The following is a 24,088-nucleotide window of genomic DNA, read 5'->3' on the forward strand; positions in this document are numbered from 1 at the left end:
TCTATTTATAGGAAAAAAAAAAGTAGTATTTTTATTTTACAAGAATACAAAATTGCAAGTTTTCATGGCGTTGACGAGAGCCAAAACTTTCCCTTATCCGTGGCATTTTAATTTGCAAGTAGGCTGAGAGAACGCGGCGTTTTCTGATTGGTGATCCTGAATTCACCCGTACTCGTTTTACCCTGCGCCTACAGGACATGGGAGTAAAACTTCCAGATATTTTGTTGCTGACATGGAACAGAATCCGGAAAAAACGAGCAACTCACTGGGGCAAATTAGGCATTCCACAAATTACGTGACCAGCGTTACTTGGTCCGTTAGTTTCAAACCAGGCAATGTGGGCAACCCTGACGTCACCGGATAACGACGTCTTCACGCACAGGGCTTTAGTTATTTATGCGCGAAACCTTTAACTGCGCTCACATGAGGCCACGTGTCGTGGATCAGATCCAACAGATCTCATAAGATCCGCCGTAAACTATTCAGCGCCCGTCTTTAGATACACCATCCATGTCACCGGATCGTCCCATGTGTCATAGACACGTGTCATACACCTGGCAGGGTCAAGCCCCTTCCCCGCCTCCACATTGTCCACGTCAGCGGCGTTTACGGTAATATAATATAATATCTCTCTGTCTCTCTCCATTCGCAGGCACATCTATTTTTTGTTTATTATACTGCCATTTACTTCGGGGGTTTTTTTTTTCCTCTCTCTCTCTCTCTCTCTCAGCTTTTAGCCCCGCAGTTTCTGAACCAGTAAAAAGGAAACTCTTCCCAGCAAACATTTCAAAAACCAAACCCTAGTGTAAAACGTTTCCGCCATAATTTAGTAAAATCATTGAGAAATTCACCGGTATAGCAGTTAAATTTCCTGCTGAATAGGAAAATTCGGTGCGCGCGATGGTTCTAGTGATTTTTGGTGAATGAAATCGATCAAGGCTCTGTAGGTAATGATTTCTGTAGTTTATTTTCGAATTTTTTCTAGAAATTTTTTATGTTTAATTTGGAAATTATATTGGATAATTGTTGGCGTTTTTGTTTTTGTTATTGTTGTTGTCATTTTCCTTTGCATTTTGTTTCTTTCGAGTTATTGAAGTATGAAATCTAGTCTTGTGTTGTTGTTTGCTTGGCTGCCGAGACTGACCGACACATAAGGAGGGGCGAAGTGTTTTGAATGGCGAGTTCTTATTGCCTTCAATTTCTCATCTTTTAGGCAAAATAATTCGGAATATTTGAAGACTGAAATGGTTTTGCTTTTAAGTAGCTAAGAATGAGTGGCTTGATGTGTCGAAATGAAGAGGAATTCGAATTTTTTGTCCTGTGATATTTCTTTTTTCTTTTTTTTTTTAAATATATTGCTGAATGAATGATTGTTCCTTCGAATGATGAGGTGCTGATTTTTTCTTGATTTTTAGGATCTGTGCGCTGGGTCGATTTTTTTTTTTTTTTAGTTACATGTCGCTGAATTAATGTTCACTGTTTGCTATTGAGCTGTTGATTTTTTGTTTGATTTCTAGGATTTCAGCACTGGATCAAGGAAAACCAAGGTTGAGTTCTCATCTTCTCCATCTCTCTTTCTCTCTCCTTCCTTATCTGTGCTTGAGAATTAGTAGAGATAAGTCAAGAAGGAAAAAAGAAAAGAAAAATATCTGTTGTAGGTTTATGTTGAAATTATGGAGTATTTAATATGTTGCTACAATTTGTCACGTATTGTCTCTCCTGATTTTTGCGCAAATTTCATACTTGTATTCATAGGAGTCCAGTGTGAATATCATTACTGGTATTTCTTTTTCCTTTTTATGAAAGCTTATTCTTTGAATTGTTTAAAGGGCCTCTTATAACATACCTGATTTTCTTTTTTCTTTTTTTTTTTGCTTTAGCTTTTTAACAGCGGAAGTCATTGAACTGTTGCAGTCTAAAATATATGGTAACTTGAAGACAACGGTATGTGCAACCTTTCTAACTTAGAGGTTTCCTTGCCGACTCAATCTGGTGGTTTATTCATCGTTGGCCTTTTTGAATCTGGTTGATGAGGGGTGTTCGGGTGGACGTGGATGGGCTGCCAACTAAAGGGTTGGTGGAAGTTAATCAGGATCATGTGCGGGATGACCAAAGGGCAGTAAAAAATGGAATTACAGGCGATGGACATGGGATCTCCGAGGAAGGTGAGTCAAGGACCAATGAGGAAGTCAATAATGGGCGCATAGATCTTGTACAAGCCCAGACTGTTCTCCTTGCTCAGCATCACCAGCAGCAGCAGCCTCAGGGGCCAGTTGTCCGTTGGGAGCGCTTTCTTCCTTTCAGGTCCCTAAAAGTTCTGTTGGTGGAAAATGATGATTCAACCCGCCATGTCGTCAGTGCACTGCTTAGGAATTGCAGCTATGAAGGTGAGTTATCACATTTTTATCTGCCTACTCTCTTGTCTTGGAATTATGATCTGATCAATCATCGTTGACTAACAAAATATATTCACTCTTCGTTTTTATTTTGACCAAGTCTGCACCTGTTTCTCATTAACTTGGTCGTATGCTTTTTGAACGAAAGAAAAGTGATCGGCATGTTGGTGATTTACATTATACTTTTGAGTTTTAATACCTGACATCTATTGCTTGTCTCTTGTTTGTCTATGCTACATGGTTAGTTATAGATTGTAATTCCTGTATGGCCTCATGTGGTTTTAATGGATAATTTTCTACCATTTGCTGCTATATGAAAACTGATCCTTTGATATGTATCTTGGTTGTCCCTCTTTTGCTAAGAGCAGTTATTGTTCCTTTATACTTGAAAATCAGATTATATTTTAAAAACTTACCATACTTGATTATGGCTGACCTTAAGCAGATATGACATATTTCAACTTCGAGGGTTTGAAATCAATTCATGCAAAACCCTCAATCCAAAAAGACTCTTACTGTGATCTCTTTCTTAAAAAGAGAATGTGTGTTCTAAAATCAGATTATAGTTTGAAATTTTACCTTACGTGACTATAACTCACCTTAAGCGGAGATGACATATTTCAACTTCGAGGGTTTGAAATCAATTCATAAAAGTCCCTCAAACCAAACAGACTCTTACTGTGGTCTGTTTCTTAAAAGGAAAATGTGGTTTTCTATTTAGTGCGAAACGTGGCCTAGGTCAATTGAATTGACTTTAGCTATTGCTGGGTGACGCTTTATATGCATATTACATCTTTCAAGACTTCCAGATCTTGCCATTTATTGAAGAAAATAGGAGAGAGGCCACGTATCTGGCTCTGAATCGTATGATTAAAGGCTTGTTAAAGTATTGATTAAGGTAATTAAGTATGTCATAGACAGCATACAGCAAATTTACTTGTTCATTTTAGATTCATCAATTAAGTTTTGTTTTTCTCCCCTGACTTCTTATCATCGTATGTTAGCCTTGAATATGTTTATACTTAGTTTGATTTTTATTTGGAACTTCTTTGTGGATCTATTGCCTATTGCTTTTAAAATATTAGGTAACAAAAATGGGATGACATGAGTGGCTATAGGAGAGTTTACCTAGAGGAGTTAAAAGAAAAAATTCAAAGCAGGATTTAGATTAAAGGCATAGGCTCGTATTTAGATTGACCGTTGTAGAAACATGAACAGTAGTATCTGGAAGACGAAGATGTTAATAATTGAAGTGTTTGAGGATTTGGCTCAGTGCTTGTATGTTATTTCCTCCATCATGAAGCATGGAGCAACATGCACACTGCCTGTGAGATGATGCCAGCTGGGTTACCAAAAGGAATACTAATGGTTTGGCTACTTTGATTGAAAAGCTAAATTTGATGAAATTGTAATTTGAATTTTTAAAACATGTTCTGAATCTCAAGTGAGAGCAGGATTACAAAAACTGCATTAGCGGCTTGGACTTGTCAAAATAGGAATTAATTTGCATGAAATTTTGAAACTCAAAATTACTTGTGACTAGCCTTGTGCTTTTCCATATTACTAGTTATTTCAATTAGAATCACCAAATACTGGCCTTGAAATGAAATTGAGATCTCGCAATTCCTATTATCAGCCTTGCACTTTTCCAAGTTACTTGTTATCTAGAATATTTTTACCTGGTGTTCCCTTAGATCCTTCTAACCAGAATATACAAGGCAATTAACTATACTTTTCCATATTGATACGCTTGATATAGAAGTTTCATTTAATCTCTGTGAATTTCCATGCTTTATTATGCGTATGTAGCTTTGTTTCTCTCTAAGTTTGTTGCTTTTCCTTTTTCAAGTAAGGGGAGTAATGCAATGTCTTTTCTCATCTTCGATTGTCCTTTTGTTGGCAAGAACAAAATTGCACATTTTCAAAATAGAATCAATAAATGTGAGATTAATTTAATACTTCAAGTTTTATGTTTTAGAAAATTTTGTTATTTTTTTCTAGATGTTCTGTTCTCCATATTAAAGAAGCATTTCATTTATTATTTCTTTCTTACTCCAACTGTTCTTATTTTTTGTCCGGTTGATTCTGGCAGTGACTGCTGTATCAAATGGTGTGGAAGCATGGAAACTATTGGAGGACTTAACCAATCATATTGACCTTGTTCTAACAGAAGTAGCCATGCCCTGTTTATCGGGCATTGGCCTCCTATCCAAGATCATGAATCATAAAACTTGCAAGAATATCCCAGTAATTAGTGAGTACTGTTCCTACTATATGTATTAGCTCTGTATACAAGCCTTGTCATTTATTATTCTGCCGATTGATATATTTAACTGCTACAACTGATGAGTTTTGTGTGCAGTGATGTCATCTAATGATTCTATGGGTATAGTCTTTAAGTGTCTGTCAAAGGGTGCTGTTGACTTTTTAGTGAAGCCTATTCGAAAGAATGAGCTTAAAAATCTCTGGCAGCATGTTTGGAGGAAATGTCACAGTGTAAGTTAATCCCAACACTAATTTTTTCATAGACAGGTTTAGACAACTATTTCAGGTTGGTGCTAGTATGTAATATTGGCAAGGTTTCTTTGATTGAATTCCATGGGAAAGGAGCATCAGATAGCATCTGAAACAAATCTGACTTATTAACTACTGTTTGTGGTTCTTAGAGCTCTATGATTTGATTTACCACTTTCCTCTAATGGGTATAGCATGTTGTTCTGTCTTGTATCATTCCGCAGTCAAGTGGTAGTGGGAGTGAAAGTGGGATACGGACTCAAAAATCAACAAAGTCAAAAAGTGTTGAAGGTTCGGAGAATAACACTGACAGTAATGATGAGGATGACAATGGAAGCATTGGGTTGAATTATAGAGATGGAAGTGACAATGGAAGTGGCACTCAGGTATTGCCTAATTTTGGATTCCATCCCTTGTTAAATTATGTCTTTCTACCCCTTTTTGTTTAACTTATATTTTGTGCAGCCAAAAAATATTTGTCTTCTTCTGAATAATTTCATTGACCATTATGCTCATCCAATCAGGTGGTTATGTTGCCTTTTAGACCTTGAAATGCTTTTGGAGCTTTTGATTAGTTCTGTAGGAATCTGTTACTCACTTTATTGTATTTAGCAAAATTTAAATCCATTATCCACCGTTGTCAAAAATGGAATAGTGGTGTGAGAGTTGAATTTTCGTGATGCTACAGTGTAGGCATCCTATTACCAGTTTAAGAATGGACTGCAATGGGAATGTACACCATAACAGTGGTTTTACAATATGGGAGGTGAGACTGAACAGGAAAACTTGGATCTATAGTATTAATGTTGTTAGAATGGTCCATGATGGACTTTAGTGATGAGGATAAAGGGATACGTTGGGGCCTTTGTAGGCTTTAAATTGAACAAATCCAGGCATCAACTCTGTAAAGGATTTAGTCATTGGGTCCCAGTCTAGCCAGATAAGTAGGTAAAAGGTACTTAAGTATTATATTCTGTCAACACACTTGCTCAGACAGTCAGCTATTTGTCTTTCTGTTGAGCCTTGACCTGGGAAAAGGCCTTTCAAATGCCAAAAAGTTTAGATGGAAGTGGTACAAATTAATCAATTTAAAACTTGGAAGTTCTACATAGATGACAGAGTAATGTTTGCAGTATCATTTTTCTACTAGGTAATTGCAACTCGTAATTCTTAAAATCTAACCATTGAATCAAGAATACAAATTTCATAAATAGAAATGCAACAGGAAGACTAGTTACTGATACTTAAAAATGTTAATTGTGTCTTTCAGATTAAGGTTATGTTTTATTTGACCATGATACTTAAATTATTTTGTTGAAATGAAGAATTCAATTTATTTAGTAACACTGGATACTGTTTTTGATTACTCACAAGAACTGGAAATTCTGTTTTTGTCTGGGGGTGTGATCTCTTAGAAAAATGTGTTGTTTTAAAAGGCCTAAAATACTGGAAAGGTGAACCCATTGTTTTGGCTCATTTAACTGTTGTCACACTTGTTAGAGGTATTTGGATCGCATAGATCTGTTATCAACTAATGCTTATGGTAGAGGTTGCAGGTTTGATGCATAGAGTGCTTAAGCTGTTTGCCAATTGCATAAATTCGAAAGACCCAAAAGCAGTCAGTGCGAGATCCCACTGGTTTAGTGTTTTAGATAGTATCATTTTAGCTAAAAAGTCTCACACCTAGACTTATCTAGCCTGTACTCCGAAAGGCATAATCAATGAGAAAGCTTGCACTGTTGAAATAAAAGTAGAACGGAAGTTTGTATTCAGAGGGGCTCTCAAAAAGGGACATAATAATTGATAATGTGCTAGAGATGCTTGTGGAGTTGCTGTTCATGAAAGATGTCATTATTCTTACTTAAGAAGTTTTTCATCTTCATTTTGTCTGCTGGTGCATATTTTTCTTAGAATCCATGATTTAATCCAAATGAAGCATCGGCTAGAATTGTGAAAAAGTATACTTGTTTTTGGTTTTTAATGGCTATGCATAGTTTAACACCCTTGGAATTTCAAAGTTTATAACTGATGCAACCAAAGCATCCTTAGCAGTGAAATAGAACCTGCTTGAGTGCCATTTGCCTGACAGCGCAACTGGATATACATTTTTTTTCTTTCTTGGTTTTTCATGAATATGCATTCTACTTGGTATTAGGTTGTCTCAAATGGGTAAACTTGTAGAGCTACTCTTCTGTAGCACAGATACGTTGCAGAAATTCTATGCAAATTAATTTTCGGTTGCAGAGTAGAGAACCATTTTATCTGCTTCATTCCAGGGAACCATTTTTTTTAAGTTTCTTATAAACCAGTAACTGTTGCCTGCCCTGTAATCTCATGCACCGGATTTAACATTCCTCTGCTGTGTTATCGAAATATACATAGCGATGTTAATATTTTGCTTGAGATGGTTCCAGATGGCAGGGCAAAAGAGAAAAAAAAAAACTCTGTAAGTACAATCATATAAAAGACGGTTACAGAAGAAAAAACAAGATGTTGCAGTATGATTATATACATCAATTATGATAATGTAATGTTTTTCAAATCATTAGACCTGGAATATGTCTAATGCAAAGACTCATTGGTCAAATATGCCTTTTTTTCCTTTCCATTTCCCTATGTTAGCGTAGAGATATCCAACTATATTGTGGCTTTCTACTTTTGAACATTTCTGCTACTCTAGCTTCACATAGTACCGCTCATCCATCTAGAATTTGGCACTAGTTCCTCTTTTCTCCAGATAATCCTGTTCTACTTGCAATCCAGTGGAACATTTTCAACAGTCCTCAATTTGTCCAAAATGTTTGGATATATTTGTCCTACAGCTTTTCTTTGATATCCCTCTTCTTTCACCAATTTCGGCTTTCCTCTTCTCATCTAGTATGTGTTGTTGCTATATTAAGTTCTAGAAGATGGTGCGTACTTCGTTTTCTGTTATAAAAGATAGAACATAGAAAATAGTATATTCTTGTTTAGTAAGTAATTGTACTATATTATACTCGAGAAGATACTATATATTTCAGTTACTTTCTTCCAGATGAGAATCGAGGATAATGACCCTATGTTGTTATCTTGCTCTTGTACCATTACTATATTAATGAGCCTACCAACTCCTCTCATACCTGACACTTACTAGACTCTTACTGTGCTAGGACTGTAGTGCTAGGCAATAAAGAGCTTATGTTTCAGTACATGAGATACTTCTACCTTGGCTATCCATGTTTTCAATTCACCCTTTGGTGTCAGCTTTACATTTCTCTTGCTCAGCTTTCTATCGGAGTCTTTATACTCTAAAATAGGTCATCTGTTCCATGGAAAAGAATATTATAATGAAGCCCTCCTTGCTTTATGTCTATGTTGCTTGGTGTTTCTAAATGCTATCATGAAGAATAGGTTGGGCAACATATATCCTGGTGGAGAACGTGAAATTTACCCAGAACAGAATATCACTTTAAACAATCATATCTCTGTAGCGCCATACTCAACTTTATTTTCTTGTCAATCAGAAGTTTGAGATTTCATCACTGCTGGTAGACATATTTCTTGATTCCATAGTGGATCCATGTCTGCTTCTGTTGACAAAACCAAACAACTGAAGGTTAGACCTTGTACTTATATTGTCTGATTTATGAAGTCATTTTTACTTGACTTGAAATTAGGAAGAGAAATTATGGTATTCATCTTGGGGATATGTTACTGCAAGGTCTTCATCTAAACCTGCAAAAGTAACTCAGTTGTATTCAAGCAAGGAACTCCCTGTTTGCAAGGGTGATGTTTCAGGTTATAATGCGAAAGGTTAAGGGAACTTGGATGTTAGCAAGGGAGTGATCAAATTGGATTGAAATATTACCACTAACCAAATTGTTCCATAGGGGAAAGATATGCAAGAAGACCTTGACCAATTCATTTTGTTTGGCGTCATCAACTGCAAAATGGAAATAGTAAAAATACTTTATCATGCATTTGTAATTTATGGAGTCTGTGTTCATCTTCGAGTGATAAAGTGCGACTAGTTATATGATCCCAGATAAGACTACTAGGAGATGATTGGAAGTACTGAGTCAGCATTGACCTTTGTCTTTCCTCTGCAACAAGATTTTATGTTAATTCTTCATCATTGACCGATTATCACACCTGAGTCCTATTTTTTAAATACCTGGGTAAGACAAGAAAAACTAGAATATAATTTTGTTTCATTTAAACCTAACTGCAAAAGCTTTGATATTTTATGTTGACTGACATCCTGCAACTGTGGTATGGAACCAAAACATGTTATTGGTATGGAGTTTATGCCCATAAAGTAATGTGATGTACAAGTAAACCATGACCACTTTGGGAGAGTGGACAGAGGTCTAAAAGTGCAATCAACTGTTTCAAGGTATAGCTAATTTTGTCTTTCCTATTTTCAACTAAAGATGTACTGAGCAAGTAGCCTGACCTGCTACCCGTATTTTTTTCCTTATTCTTGTTGGAGATTTTCTTTGTATGTATAGCTATTCACATGCACTGCAAAACATAAAAACATTGTGGAAACTAATTCATGTCCACTTTACGTGTGATTACTCTTAAACATACCGTGATCTAGTCTGTTTATAGTGTCAATTGATTGTAATATCTCCTTCCAGCAGAGTTCTTGGTCAAAAAGGGCTGTAGAAGTTGACAGTCCGCAACGTATGTCACCATGGGATGATTTAGCAGATCCCCCTGATAGCACCTGTGCTCAGGTTATTCATTCAAGGCCAGAGGCACATAGCAGTAACTGGGTGCCCGTAAATGCCACCAGAAAGGCCCATGAATGTGATGATGATCCTGGTAGCGTTTCTTCGACGGAATAAGCTTTTGCACTTATTTGTGCTGTACAGCTCTTAACTTACCAAATTCTGATTGTTGCAGATAATGTTGCAATGGGCAAAGATTTGAGAATAGGAGTTCCTAGAGACCCAGACTTGCAGCTCAAAGACCAAAGTGATGAGGTACAAGGTAATATGGCAAGTACTGAGAAGCACAAATTTTCCACTCCAGACATCAAGAAAGACGGGGAGAAAATGGAAAAGGGTATGGTGGAGTACCGCAATGAGATGGCGAAAGATGAAATACAGGACAAAGACAATGATCTGATGGGTGCCATTACCAATATCACTATGACTCACGGAGGTAATGCACACAACGAAGTTCAGAATGACCCATCAAAGATCGCTGTACAAAAAGATATGGACCTGTACAATGCTAAAGAACTGCCATCCCTTGAGCTTAGTTTGAAGCGACTAAGAGATGTAGGCAATGGTGGAAACAGTACCCAAGAACGTAATATATTAAGACATTCGGATCATTCTGCATTTTCTAGGTATATGAATTCAGGCCTAAAGCTATCCTCGAGTTGAGCAATGACCGCTCAGAGTTCAACGCTTATTTGTTATTATGCAGGTATAACACCACATCTACCACTAACCAGGCACCAACTGGAATTGTCGGCAGCTGTTCTCCGGTTAATAATAGTTCAGAAGCCGCAAAGACTGAATCAATGCAAAATTTACAGTCTAACTCAAGTGGAACACCTAATCAGGGTTCTAATGGCAGTAGCAACAACAATGACATGGGCTCCACTACAAACAACGCTTTTACTAAGGTGGAAACATTTGGCGAGAAAACAACCCCCAGAGCTGCGGTTAGTGTTCGTCCTTGTTCTGCCTTTCAGCCGGTGCAAAATGGCTATGATACTTCCCCCCAGCCTATGACAGCGGGGAAGCCTGATTCTGCGAAGACAATGGTGGCTCAAGCAAGGGCCATGCACCAGCAACCTCAAGTGGAACACCACCACCACCACCATTACCATCACCATCACCACCATGTTCATAGCTTGCAGCAACAACAGCAGCTACTTAATGGTGATGATTTGTCTTTGCGAAACATGATGTCGGGTGCTCCACAATGTGGGCCCTCCAACATGTTAGGTGTCGCAATTGAAGGTAATGCCGCTAACTATGGTAGTGCATCTGGAAGCAACAATGGAAGTAACGGGCAAAATGGGAGCAGCGGACAGAACGGGAGCAGCACTGCTGTGATTGTGGAAGGAACAAACGTGGCAAGTGATAATGGAGCCACTGGAAAATGTGGGGCTGGTGGAGGAATTGCCAGTGGAAGCAGGAGTTGTGTAGATCAGGATCGTTTATCACAAAGAGAGGCTGCTTTGTACAAGTTTCGCCAGAAGAGGAAAGAAAGATGCTTTGAGAAGAAGGTATTTGCATTCAATCTGTCCTTAGTTGTTGCATTCTATTTTTAAACCACTAGATTCGCATTCTATTTTTAAACCACTAGAAGAATCTAGGGATACTATGGGATACCAATCTTCTTTTAGGTTGTCATTCTAGAAATACATGTTTGCCTGCAATTACATTAAGCACCATAAACACTATTGAGACATCGTGCTCAATATTCACATGTGGGGAGAAGGTAAAATTTGCATTCAGTTATCTTGCTAGTGCATTTAGTGATGTTATATAGAATTGCTGAACTACCTTTTTTCTAATTTCATGATGGACTTCAGGTGAGATATCAGAGCAGGAAAAAGTTGGCTGAACAGAGGCCACGTGTTCGTGGGCAATTTGTGCGACAAACAGTTGATGATAACAAAAGCAAAGACAGAGACAAAGATCCAGACAGCTAACGCCTGCCCTTTCTTGGGTGCGTATCACGGATATGTAAATGAAGATTAGCATTGATCCTAGATAGGGCAGGAGCATTATGAGTCCATGATTGGTGGTTTTTGCAAAGGTCAGAAAAGCTATCAACTAGATGTATGGCAATTGAAGGCCATGGTAATCGAGTGATGAACCCTTCTCTTGAGTTCTGTTAGTTGTCTAGTCTATATAGTTGCTACTGTACCGCTAGTAAGTGTTCATGACCGCGTCTATGCAAATAAGATTCTTAAGATCGGGAATGTGTTTCTGTTTATGATTTGTTCCTGGACGATGTCTGAAAAGCTCTCAAATAAAGTGTATTTCTCCTCTGTTTATGTTCATTATCATCTGATCGAAGTGCTTACATGCAAAGAATTTGTGTCCTATAGCTAGCACTAGATGAAAATTAACTCTAGGGTACTTCTGCCATTATCAGATTCCTACAGAACAAAAATTGACGGTTTGTTGGCTAATAGCAATAGCTAAAGGCACTCAGGATGGAGACACAAAAGGACTGGTGCCCACAGATGAAACCTAAGTCAGCTAGATCTCCAGTTTAATCGAGTATACCAAAAATATAACCGTAATGCAACTCTAAGCGGCTTAAACTTTCAAGTACAGTAAAGGACTGAGCATACTCATCAGTTATCTTAAGGCTAGACTCCGGCAGTAAAGTACTGAACATGCTCAGTTACTCTAAAGCTAGACTCCGGGAAAAAAGGGAAAGGGAAGAAAATCTCTCAATTTAGAAACAGTGCAAGACCAAACCAAGAAAGAATGGCATGTATTGCTTAGTCAGCGTTCAAAGTAGGACTACAAGTTGACCAAGTTACTCGACTCGAGTTTGCCACTAACTCGATCAATTGCTCGACTCAAATTCAATATTGACAAAACTCAAGTTGAGTTCAAGTTGCTCGAGAATACGTACAAGTCAAGTTCAAGTATTATATGCGTATGATCGTATGCTCGACAAACCTAATAGAGTCTTAAATATATATATATATATTAGAATTTACATATTTATTGGTGTGAAATGTAAATTATATCCTTTGTTAAAATTATATATAAAATATTAATTTTTATGAAGTGAGTTTGATTAGGTTCGATTAGACTCGAATTCAAGTAAGGTGAATTAAAGTTGAGTTCAAATTCGATTTCAATTTCTAAAAGTTGGACGAGTTATTTTAACTCATTACTTGAGTTTGACCCTACTTCAAATGAAGAAGGAGCTGAAAGCATTAAAGCTTAAGGAATCCCTATTGTGTAACAAGAAGGATTCCTAAGCCGAAATATCGACCCAAAAAAAGGCAAAAAAAAAAAAAATACACGATGGAGATGAGATTATATGCCAGCATTTTACTTTTGGGATCTAGTATTTCCTAGCAACTAAAATTCTTTTTCTAACCCTCTCCCTTTGAGATTCTTCTCATTAACATTGAATATGGCAACGTTTGATGATTAAATTCTAACAGACGCAGGTGTTTATTTGTATAGAAACAGGCGTACTGACATAGCACAAGCCAGCACCACGTACGTGTATAGATGCAAGTATATCTGCATCTCCATAGAGATCAACACAATAAGATCCAATCATGCATGTATATTGGCTGTTCATACTTCTGATCCCTATCCGTAATTCTCATATCATATGGTTACAGATGAATAATAGATTCTGGGAAGCTGGAAAACAAACAATTAAGCGCGATATAAGATCCATGCATGTTAAGAATTATGTACAGATTAGGGGGGGGGGGGGGGGGGAATGAGATGATACACAAAAAATTAACGTGCGCAGCAATATAGCACAAACAGAAGATCTCAGAATCTCCAGGATTGTAAACAAACATATTGCATCAAGAAGGATTGAAACATAGGATGAAGAGATTCATACCTTGATGGCCGCAATGCAAAGAACCATATTGTTCTGCAAGAAACTGCACAATTTGCTAAAACAGTTAACAAAAGATACGTGAAATATCACACTCTAGCAAATATCAAATGCTACAATTTTTGGTAATCAGGAAATAAAAATGATCTTAAAGATAAATAAGTACACCGACTGCGATCTATATTTTCTATAATATCTGTGCCTGGATTCCTCCATTTTGACTGCGAGCTAATTCACAACATAGCTGTCTTGAATGATGAATATTGTTCAAGTCAAGGCGTAGTGGTGAATGGTGAATACTGAATGGTGCTCCTGTTGTTTTGCATTACAGTTAGAGAACGAGGAAAATTAGGAGCTGTGCTAGAATAACACGTGAAGCATATGGGCATGTGCTTAAATAAAGAACTATCTCCATAATTATAGGCCACGCTCCCCAATTATTATTAATTGTTTCAATTGTTAACTTAAAAACTCTTTTCCCTACGCTGGTTAATCAACCTTCCTTTACTTCTTTGACCTTTACCTGTTTTTTTTTTCTTCTTCTTCTTCTAATAAGGATTGTAGAAAACTGATGATGAACTATGAAACTTCAAATTTCGTGCTGAAGAATTCGAGACAAAAAATCTCTTGTACTTCATTTAAGATGCAATAATTCTAAATTAATTGGAAAAAAAAGTATTTTATTTTACTAATAATAAAAAGTGTATAATCGCGTTACACAATATGTATTTTCCAAAACCAGATTATATACTCCACATAAGGATTCCATGAGATGCACCGGGGGATTGTTGCTCTTAGCGTAAGTTCTACATTGTTTTGAGATCGAATGACTTTCATATCTCCATCCTCCCCATCCTCATGAGTAATGACAAGGATTGTGTTTGAAAATCAGCCTTGTTTGGATTGCGATTTTTCGTCGAAAAATTACATCGTTTTCCGTAATCACATTTTCCTATTACCTTTTTCCCTCACATATATCAAATCGCTACAGTAATTTTTCCATGAAAAATCATGGAAAATGCAATCCAAACACAATAATAAAGACCAAAATAAGCTAAATTTGGGATTTCTTAAAATCATACAATTTGTAAAAACTCCAAAGAACTAGTCCGACTGAAGAAACCACTTCTCCCCTTTTCAATTGGATTTTAAAGGGTTGTCTCGCCTGTTGCTGGATGAGAGATTTTAAGTTATTTCCCGTTCCGGCCTGGTCAGAAATCACTGCTTGAATAAGATGCCCAACAAGAACTAGCCGGAATCATGATCTTCCAAAATTGGAGCCCGTGACGTGCTTGCAAATGGCTAACAAGAAGAAACAGGCATTGCAAACGACCATCTTTGCATCATCCTTTAAATTCTGAAGGTATACAGCATGATGACAACCACCAGCCAATTAAGAGTAATGTTGATGAATTTGCTAGCTTCCTTAGGACTGGGAGTACCAGTTGCACCAGTTTCCCACGAAAAAAAAAATTGTACTCATGAATTACATTTCACAAGGATATTTAGTATTCAAGTCCGACTCCCAGGATAGAAATATTCAACGCAATTTTCTTTCACCCTGAAATGGAAGTTGCGAATCTTGCTTTTTGAGCATCCAGAACCTTGACAAATTCCCTTGTTGAGAACAGTTAACTGGATGGAAAACACAACATGATCAATCACAAGCCAGTTCAGAAGAAGTACAAAACAAATTGAAGAAATAAATTTACTCATATTTTTTTTCCAGCTCTAAGAATGTATTACAGAGAATCACGTCAGAAGGGCCCTGCAGCATCTACAGATAAACAGTTCAAAAGTTTCCAGTGTAAAAGCCAGTTCAGACTATAACCATTCGTCAGTTTGAGATGAAGCACTATAGACGGACGAGGAAAAAAGGGGCATGGTACAGTACTTCTAAATTGGACAATGTTATTTGATTTTAACTCTTCCAATAGCTTATAATTCAAAAGAGGTCATAAGGCTTAGAACTTGATCTCAAGAGAGCATGCTTTGCTGGTCGAAGGAACTACATTGGACTCGTACCATTAACTTTTCTCCTCAATAATTATATGCACCTACACAAGATTATGAAGATGGGTGGGGAACCTGCTGCTACTTCATGTTTTACACATGCCTATCAAATGCAATGAAAAATGAGAGGAAAAAACCATCCTTATCCGTTGCCTGATTAGCACTCAATATGTACTTTTTCCAGGCCTGATTATGTTCCAGAGTCAATTTCTAACACTTTACAAGCAACAAGTTTAAAAGTTGTTACGCAATCATAGGTTTTCTGCTAACACACAACAGTTACATGAATGGGATGAATCACACTGAAGACACAAGGAAAAGGTTTTTAAAAAAACGTACCTGGCCATGAACATCAGTTGCCAAACCAGTTGCTAAAGGTTCTGCTTTTATGACTATATTTGCAAGGTATTCCATTTGAAGAAGTGGGCTAGGCACGTCCACGGTGGAATAAACATCCTCGTGATTAAGAATGATAACCAGACAATCCTGAGGAAACAATTCAAGCATAACATTTGGCTTATAGCAGCAATATGTGCCTACACACAACATTCCAAAATAAACTTCAAATGAAGTCTTACAAATTGTGTTGCTAAACTGTAGCAGTAATGAAGAAAATCTAACACGAGATTTGACGAGCCACAAAGAGCTACTTCCATAAGAGAGATATCATCAATCATAATAGTACTATTCTTGTAGCCTTCACGTGATGAACACAGTTCCACTGTTTTCTGAATTTTCCCATAAACGGAAAGAAGCAAGTCTTCCGCACCTTTCTCTCCATCTGTTACTAATCCTCAATCAAAGCAAAAATGAAAACTTCAGTGATTCAATTGATATAAAGAAAAAACAAAGTCTAAACAAACTATAAGTACCAAATTTAGTACTCAAGTGATCTCAAAGGAAGCAAAGATATGTTCTAAGAATCACAGTGGCCCTCAGTATTTCAAACACCTTTTGTGGCTACTGATTTTGACAAACCACAATAAGAAAAAGAAAAACAAGGGCATAAAGAAAGATATCTTTAATCAATATCCATAGTATCAATATTTAGTTTTAGCATCCTTTCTTTTTGAATTTGTTTAAATGGTCACATAAAAGTAACAACAGAACATCTTGCAATCTTAGCTGAACCTATAAAACAAGTAAAACTACCAGAAATTGAACTACTCTCACCTATCACCCAAGATAGTTAAATTACCATGAAAAAGACCAATTACACTACATTCTTCCAGGAGGTTAAGTATATCACGGTTGCATTACATCTCCATAACAGGCCAAGGCATTTAGATCCATTTATACCCAAAGTACCCTCAACAATATTTTATTTTCATTTTCTGTCAGCATTGGCTGTACTCAATTTTGTAAGAGATGCATCATCGCTCGAATTTAATTCCAAGTTTAATTAAGAGTGCAAGTCGGAAAAATTTTTAAACTTAAATCACACTAGGAGTATAAGAGAGTTTACAACTAAACTAATGCGCCACCAACATGGACATGCTCTTTCTTAAATAAAACAAGGCGAGGAGCACAACAATACAATGACTCTAAGAAGGAATGACAGCAGACTGGAAAGAAAAAGTAATGAGTTTTGAGAATGGAAAAGTATGGCAAGGAAATGTTCCCCCAATGAATGGCTGTACTATTTTGAATACCATACCATGTTTTGTTTATCACGAGAATAAAACTTGAATCCTGACAAATATATCAGCAATTATCACGTTATTAACCATAGCACACAGATTGAATCATTGGCATTCTCCAATACTAATGACTTCAACAAAATATTCAATTGTACCTGTTGCAGGACATATGAAATTTTGTTTTTAAATAACAGGTTTGAAAAATTATAAAAAACTATACTGTGCACTGAATGCAACAAAATGTTACACACTAAACATCACTTGATTTTAAATCTTACAGTTGGATTAGATCCATGTTAAAACTGACTTCAAAACTCACAATTCAGAAAATTCGGCCCATTAGAAAAAAATGACACTCCTCTTAGGAGTCAAACTGAGGTAGGTTTGCATATGGAGTCTATCTGCTGACAACCCTTTATGACATTGCATTACGTGTTCAAAACAAATGCATAAATCAACGCCTCGTTTGTCATGCTTCCAATTCCTTAACATAAAAATCTACATTCAGGCATCCTAGCATCAGTCACTGTACTACTTATACCTGAACTTCAAAGCCTTTGCAATGTTATACTAGTAAAATTAATAAGTACGAATGGCAGAAAGTGCAGGTCTTTCTATACATTTTTCCAAGAACCGATTAAAAAGAATTCAAAACCTTGCAATGTCAGCATATCAGTCGAAGCAAAGTTGTTACGAAACGAAAAGCCATACTAAAAGTCAAAAGCAAAATAGATAAACCAAAATTAGAAAGAAAAGGTTAATTCAAATGATAGGACTGTTATTCGCACCTGGATAATTAAGATTAAGCATGTCATAATACACGAATCGTTTATTCTCCTTTTGCACACCTAAGTTGCACCCCTGGAACATACCAAAATTTTAACCTTTTAACCTCCCTGTTCGAATTTGAAAACAAGTACTACATCAACCAAGAAGAAAAAAAGGAAAAGAAGGAAACTTTTCCAACAGAGTAATGGGAAAGCAGTTGCAGTAGTTAGTACCATTTTGCGGAGGATCCGATCGTAGTGGGAAAAAGGATGAGCGAAGGAGAGAAAAACGACAACGTCATTGGGGCGATTTGGGGAAGAAAGACGACGTTTGATGAGGTGGTGGAGAATGAAAGCTCCACTGGTCTCCACGCGGTCCTCTATCAGCAGCAATAATCCGCCACCTCCGCCGCCGCATTCGTCATTGAAACCTAGGGCTTCGTCCAGCAGATTATTTGCTGAGTTGCTGCTCATCATTCTTTCGACTCAGCTGTCTGTAATTCAACTTCTTCTTCTTCCTCAGTTCCTCTTGCTCTGATTCTCCAGCTCCCGCAGTCGTTTTTCCGCTTGCCTATGTTCCTTATGTTTCACGTGAATTGCACGTGATCAGAGGAAACGTGTAAAATGTTATCAATCCAACTGGCCACTCCCAATGCAAGTGGGCCTGACATCAGGGGGCTGCCAACAAAATGTTTTCAATCTCTTGATTCCATGACCGCTCACGATATAAGTGGGCCTGCCACCAAGTCCAACCTCATATTAACAGGAGGCCCAATAAGCTTTTAGAAATCTATTTTTAAATTCCTGTTAATTTTGCTATAGTTTTATCAAGAAAATAGCAAGTGGAAGATGACAAATCATTTTTTGTGACTGTACCTTGAAAGTTAAATACTTGAGGCCAATTTGTTTACTATTTTTTTCTTGTGAAAGAAAATAAAGTATATAGGACAGTTAACAGTAATAATAGAGCAACGAAATGAAATAAACACAATAAAATAGTTGTTTTCTATGGTACTAACTAGTATGCAGGTAGTGAAAAAAAAATTTAGGTAAAAATATTTCCTTCTCTTTTTTATATTTTTTTTGGGACAAGTGTTTTCTTTTATTTTTCAATAGAAAACTCAGCAAACACGAATTTTATGATAAACTCTTTCCTTTTTTTTTTTTAAGGGTCAATTGGAGGATAGTGGAAGTGGCACTCTATTGTAGATTTACACCTATCACCCTTAAAAAAAAATTAAAAAATTTACACCTATCAAATCTTTGGACATTTTCACCAACTAAATGAGTATCCTTTTGGACCGAAAATTTTAATTGGGCTTTCTGCTGGAACCTGAGATCGGATGCTATCAAAGAGGAGGGTCATTTGGATTGGTCCAGTTAAAGCCAAACATGCCCCGGCCTACTTCTCAACTCATAACCCATTTATATTTTCTCTCCTGCCACTTCTTTTAAAAATCCTTAGAGCTTCTTTTTTGTACCCATTTTACATCTAATAACACATTTGCACTTGACAAATCTTTACAATTATTTCACTGCCTTTTGTGCAGTAACAAGGATAAATCTTTTACGTACTGTTACTGTATATGCTAGCGGGTCAAGATGCACGCTAAATATGTAAAATTTGGTATTTAAATTCAATTGAGGTGATATATTATAGTATGCATCTAGACCCGTTAATATATAAACTGACAGTATAAGAAAGTTTAATCTTAGTAACCATATGGTTTTATCCACCTTCCTAAACTTGGTTATTTTACGAATTAATACTCATATTTAGCTTGTCATGCTGGCTCAAGGCAGTACAAGTTCATGCCCATATTTCAGATAAATCATTCGAGTGCTAGAAGCATCCCATACGTCAAAACAGATGATAGGTATTTTGTCATAAAGAAGAAGAAGAAAACAAACCCTAATTGTACAATGATCGTTTATAACGCTACCACCACGTGTCAATTTATAGCCCCCACCAACTCATCCATCTTTGCCATTACCTTAGCCGAATCAAACATGCAATTTCTTCTCTGAGACAAATACCCAATAAGTAGAGGTATTAATTGGGGAGACATAAAAAAATATATATATATATGGGGCTACAGCCAATAAAATAGACTATAGGACTGGAGTCTCCTATCACCTGACCTGGCCTACGTCCCTCAAAAAATTCAAAAAAATTTTGCTTCAAACCAATTATTACTACTACAAAATTTGGCAGCCATATGGCACCAGCTGGCACTGTCAATATCCTTTGTCTTACCAACAATACATGTAAACAACTAAGTACTAGTGTGTTACGTTCAGTTTCTATCCATGAGTGTATGCTAAGAAGAAAAGCTTCAATCATCATCAATCCATCACTATATAGCTGTTTAAAAAATGACATATTGTGTGTGTGTGTGTGTGTGTGTGGTGCGTGTTTAGAGGGAAAAATCACGTACTGAACTGAAAAAAAAAAAAGTGTGTTTGGATAAGAGATTATTTGAAATAATTTTTTGAAAATATATAAGGGAAAAAAAAAGTTCAGAATTTATCTATGCAACGTGAATACAGCCGTTGCTCGACCAATAAGGTTGACGTTAAAAATAACTAAAAAGTCAAGATTTTTATTGATCTGGGATTTTAACCCAAATTGATTTTATGGTCTTGACAAAATCGCAGTCATCCAAGGGGCAGCAGATCAATTTGCTTTGAAGTTTTGTATTTAACCATCATGCTGTTGCCTTTTGAAAAAGGAAAAGCTAGCAGACATTCCAATAAACAAATGGCAATCAGGGATGGATAAGTAGGGTTGCATTTTCAACTTCTAATAAGGTCTAGACTTGGCCTTTTCTTAATCACCTATGATGGTCATTAACCTAACCTAACCTAACTAGATTTCTTCCTCATACTATAAAGAGTATTATGCATAATCTTAAAAGTTGTTCTGATAATTATGCATGGTGCAAAACGTTTAGATGAGACCACGGTCTAGTTTTAGTAGGAATTAAAAAAAAAAAACTAGTGCATTGCTGGAAAATGAATTTATTAATCAATTAAGCAATCAAATTAGAGCCCACCATTACAAGAAAATCGAGTGGGGGCAGTGGAGCATGCATCCATCAAATACTTTTAAAGACATATGTATAATGGATCTCATGACTTAATGCAGTTTAAATGATTCAGAATTAAAAAAAAAAAAAAAAACGACAAAAACTAGAGTTCATTGTTGATGTCTTGGTTTTCATTTGTCCTGTCGACAATTTTTTGATATATATGAAGTCTCAAATATATAAATAATTCGAGTGGATTGCGTCTTAAATATAAAGTGGATGGAAAGGTTATGGATTAATATTGTATTATGTGGTCGGCATTAAATTATTGGTTCAACGGGGCAGTTAAAACAAAACGGCATGTAAATAATTAGATTAAGGGCTGAATTAAAAACAAAATAATCTTGTCAACAGCTGCTGTTATTTTCCAATCTTCAGGTATTGGTTAATGATGATAACCAAGTTCATTCCATATGTAATACGTTTAATTAATCTTCATTTTCTTTTTCTCAGAGCATCTTAATTATATGGGTGTCCAAACGTGGGCTTGTAATGAATTGATTATTTGATTAATCTCCCTGTTTAGGGTTTCTTCTCGTCAACACGTTAAATGTAAACTCAAGCTTACCAAAAAATTTTAAAAAGCTTATCAGTGGTTGCTTTTAAATAGTAGCTGCTTACTGTTTAATGCATGAAAAAACAAGAACATGTTTTCTATTTAGATGGATTATTTGTATCTTAATTAAATTAAACGATAACAAATACTTACACTTTTTTTATAGTTCTAGTGTCTTTCAGAATTTGCAAGTTGAACTAATCAATAATGCAACATGAAAGGACACAGACACACTATTATACGTGTATCAGGTAGAAGGGGTAGAAGAGTACAAGAAATAAGAAAAAATTTGCATGTGTATAGTGGCAGCAGACTACACTTAGCCATGCAATGAGGATGACAAACCACCCACATTCTCTCCGAGTATGCTAAAGTTAGCGGCAGAATTATTCACAGGAGACAATAATCTAGCTCTCAATTTTGGTCAAAAATTTTGAGAAAGAAAAGGTGTGTGTGTTTATATATAGGGAAAGAATAGGTTTGTGTGTTTATAGGGAAAGACTAAAAAGGTGAAAGTTGAGGAAGTTATAGGGGTCAATTGATGTAGGAGTGAAATACTAGGATGTATGAGCAAAAGATAATGGGTCGAGCACAAGAACAAAATCTGAAACACGGTTTGACAAAAGTCAGTTCAAAGCCTCCAATTTGCCGCCTAAAGGTTTTCTCAAATAGATCTTTTTCCTGAATATTTTATAAAGCATTTATCAAGTGTTGTAGTCCCTTGCAACTGAGTTTTATAAAGCGTTATCGAATATGTTAGTGAACTTTTTGCCAAAATTTTTTTTTCTTCTCTCCTTTCTTTTTCTTCTACCCCATACCTCAACCTATCACCACATCCACCGGCACTTCTCCCTTTCACCCTCTCCTCCTTCCCTCCTCCCTCCTTCTCTTCCTCCTCTTTCTTCACCCCCTATTGAATCGCGTAGTCAAGAGAGGATGGGAGAGGGGGAGTAGGGGTGTAATCGAGCTCAAATTTGAATTCAAGTTCGAATTCGAACTTTTGAAATTTGAATTTAAATTCAATTTTATTTTGCATTACTCGAGCTCAAGTTTATAGAAATTGAGTTCGTGCTAATCAAACTCAATCGAGCTTGTTTGGAGGTTAATCAAGTTTAATAAATATAAATTTATCTTTCTATAAAATTTTACAAAGGGTCAAAAAAGACATTTCATGCTAATAAATAAAAAATAATATGTGTGTGTGCGTGAAGTTTGATTGAATTTGATGAGCTTTCAAATTTCGCATATTAAACTCGAACTTGATTCCTCAAATAATTCGAGCTGTTTGAACTCAAGCTCGAACTTAGCCAATGCGAATTCGAACTGGAACTTTGACTAAACAAACTCATAAGGTACTTAATTAATTTCGATTCGTTTGCACCCCCTAGAAAAAGAGAAAGGAGGAAGGAGGAAAGGGGGAAAGAAAAGGAGGAGAGCATAAGAGAGGAGAAGAGAGAAGGAGAGAGATGAAAAGAGACAGATTTTAAAATCAAAATTAATGATTTTTAATTTGGCTCCCTAAAAGCATGCCTATCCATTACTAGCATATATTTTTTAAAAAACTAAAATAAGAAACCCAATAAGTCTCAAGCAAAAGAATCAATGAAGAAATAAATAGCTAATTTTTTTTTTTTGTTGTTGTCAAGATTATGACATAAGAATGGTTTTATCAGATAATTTCAATTATGAGTATAATAAATGGAAGATTTTTTTTCCACTGTTCAAGTATCAAAAAATGGACATAAAGAAAATCCATCATTAATTAGAGTCGGGTTGTCTGATATTTTAGAAAGATAGAAGATCGTTGTTGCTAAAACAGCCACATGAACAAAAAAAAGTATATATCGCATAGATTTTTTTTTTAAAAAAAACCTCAAATTAGAAACCCAAAAAGTATCAAGAGAAAATACCATGTCCACTTACTCAATACGAAGAAATAAATAGCTAATTTTGTGTTTTTTTTATTGTCAAGATGACGAGATAAGGATGGTTTTATCAGATAATTTCAATTATTAGTATAATAAACGAAAATTTTTTTTCCACTATTCAAGAATAAAAAAAATAAACATAAAGAAAATCCATTGATAATTAGACTTGAGTTGTCTAATACTTTAGAAAGATAGAAACTAATTCATGCAAAAACAGCCCACAAGAACAAAAAAAAAAAGTATATACCATAACAACAAGAGCCTTCCCTCTACCTTAACAAGTTTTAAAATATCATTTTTCTCCCCTATTTTCAAATTTTTTTGGTAACATTCCCAACCCAGATTCAAACTATATGATTAAATACTCATTTTTACATATTTTGTTAATTATTTATAATTTTTTTTAAATTTTATCTTCAAATTATAGATAAAATTTGTTAAAGAAACTCCCAACCCCAAAATTATAATTTTTCGTTAAGGAAAACATTCATCAAGTTTTCAAATGTTAAAGAATTTTTAATTGATTTGTTATTACAACAAGTGATCACAATAAAGGGGTAACTTTAGAATGAAATATTTTTCTCTTTTCTAAATATAGTATTTTAATGATAATATAATTTGAG

At 35.9% G+C, this 24,088-nt stretch overlaps 2 protein-coding genes across 4 annotated transcripts; one reads left to right on the forward strand and one right to left on the reverse strand.

Annotated features, from left to right (window-relative positions):
- The first annotated feature begins 648 nt into the window (after positions 1 to 648).
- Positions 649 to 11,925, forward strand: LOC113708647 (two-component response regulator-like PRR37). Of its 2 annotated transcripts, none has more exons than XM_027231193.2 (10): positions 649 to 947; positions 1,518 to 1,547; positions 1,881 to 2,387; positions 4,489 to 4,650; positions 4,759 to 4,892; positions 5,135 to 5,296; positions 9,533 to 9,719; positions 9,801 to 10,251; positions 10,332 to 11,142; positions 11,452 to 11,925. In XM_027231193.2, exons 3-10 carry the CDS (start codon positions 2,030 to 2,032, stop codon positions 11,569 to 11,571), a joined length of 2,385 nt encoding a protein of 794 aa, XP_027086994.1. In that variant the 5' UTR covers positions 649 to 947; positions 1,518 to 1,547; positions 1,881 to 2,029; the 3' UTR covers positions 11,572 to 11,925. The 2 variants fall into 2 exon arrangements, with proteins under 2 accessions (XP_027086994.1, XP_027086995.1); XM_027231194.2 differs by having other exon boundaries at positions 651 to 947; positions 9,536 to 9,719.
- Positions 11,926 to 14,404: 2,479 nt separating this feature from the next.
- On the reverse strand, positions 14,405 to 18,541 carry LOC113707989 (elongator complex protein 6-like). Of its 2 annotated transcripts, none has more exons than XM_027230411.2 (5): positions 18,127 to 18,541; positions 17,914 to 17,986; positions 16,064 to 16,272; positions 15,825 to 15,971; positions 14,405 to 15,107 (listed from the first exon to the last, which is right to left on the reverse strand). In XM_027230411.2, exons 1-5 carry the CDS (start codon positions 18,367 to 18,369, stop codon positions 14,985 to 14,987), a joined length of 795 nt encoding a protein of 264 aa, XP_027086212.1. In that variant the 5' UTR covers positions 18,370 to 18,541; the 3' UTR covers positions 14,405 to 14,984. The 2 variants fall into 2 exon arrangements, with proteins under 2 accessions (XP_027086212.1, XP_027086213.1); XM_027230412.2 differs by having other exon boundaries at positions 16,064 to 16,266; positions 18,127 to 18,534.
- Positions 18,542 to 24,088: the final 5,547 nt, after the last annotated feature.

The sequence above is a fragment of the Coffea arabica genome, chromosome 9c (assembly GCF_036785885.1).
Source record: "Coffea arabica cultivar ET-39 chromosome 9c, Coffea Arabica ET-39 HiFi, whole genome shotgun sequence".
Lineage (NCBI taxonomy): Eukaryota > Viridiplantae > Streptophyta > Magnoliopsida > Gentianales > Rubiaceae > Coffea > Coffea arabica.

Excerpts from the sequence above, each read along its gene's own strand:
- LOC113708647 (XM_027231193.2), top strand. The coding sequence starts at position 2,030 with ATGAGGGGTGTTCGGGTGGACGTGGATGGGCTGCCAACTAAAGGGTTG. Across the intron at positions 2,388-4,488 it reads TAGGAATTGCAGCTATGAAG|TGACTGCTGTATCAAATGGT; the intron begins GTGAGTTATCAC and ends TGATTCTGGCAG. Across the intron at positions 10,252-10,331 it reads GATCATTCTGCATTTTCTAG|GTATAACACCACATCTACCA; the intron begins GTATATGAATTC and ends GTTATTATGCAG.
- LOC113707989 (XM_027230411.2), bottom strand. The coding sequence starts at position 18,369 with ATGATGAGCAGCAACTCAGCAAATAATCTGCTGGACGAAGCCCTAGGT. Across the intron at positions 15,972-16,063 it reads ACAGTTTAGCAACACAATTT|GATTGTCTGGTTATCATTCT; the intron begins GTAAGACTTCAT and ends TTGTTTCCTCAG. Across the intron at positions 15,108-15,824 it reads CAACTGATGTTCATGGCCAG|TTAACTGTTCTCAACAAGGG; the intron begins GTACGTTTTTTT and ends TTTTCCATCCAG.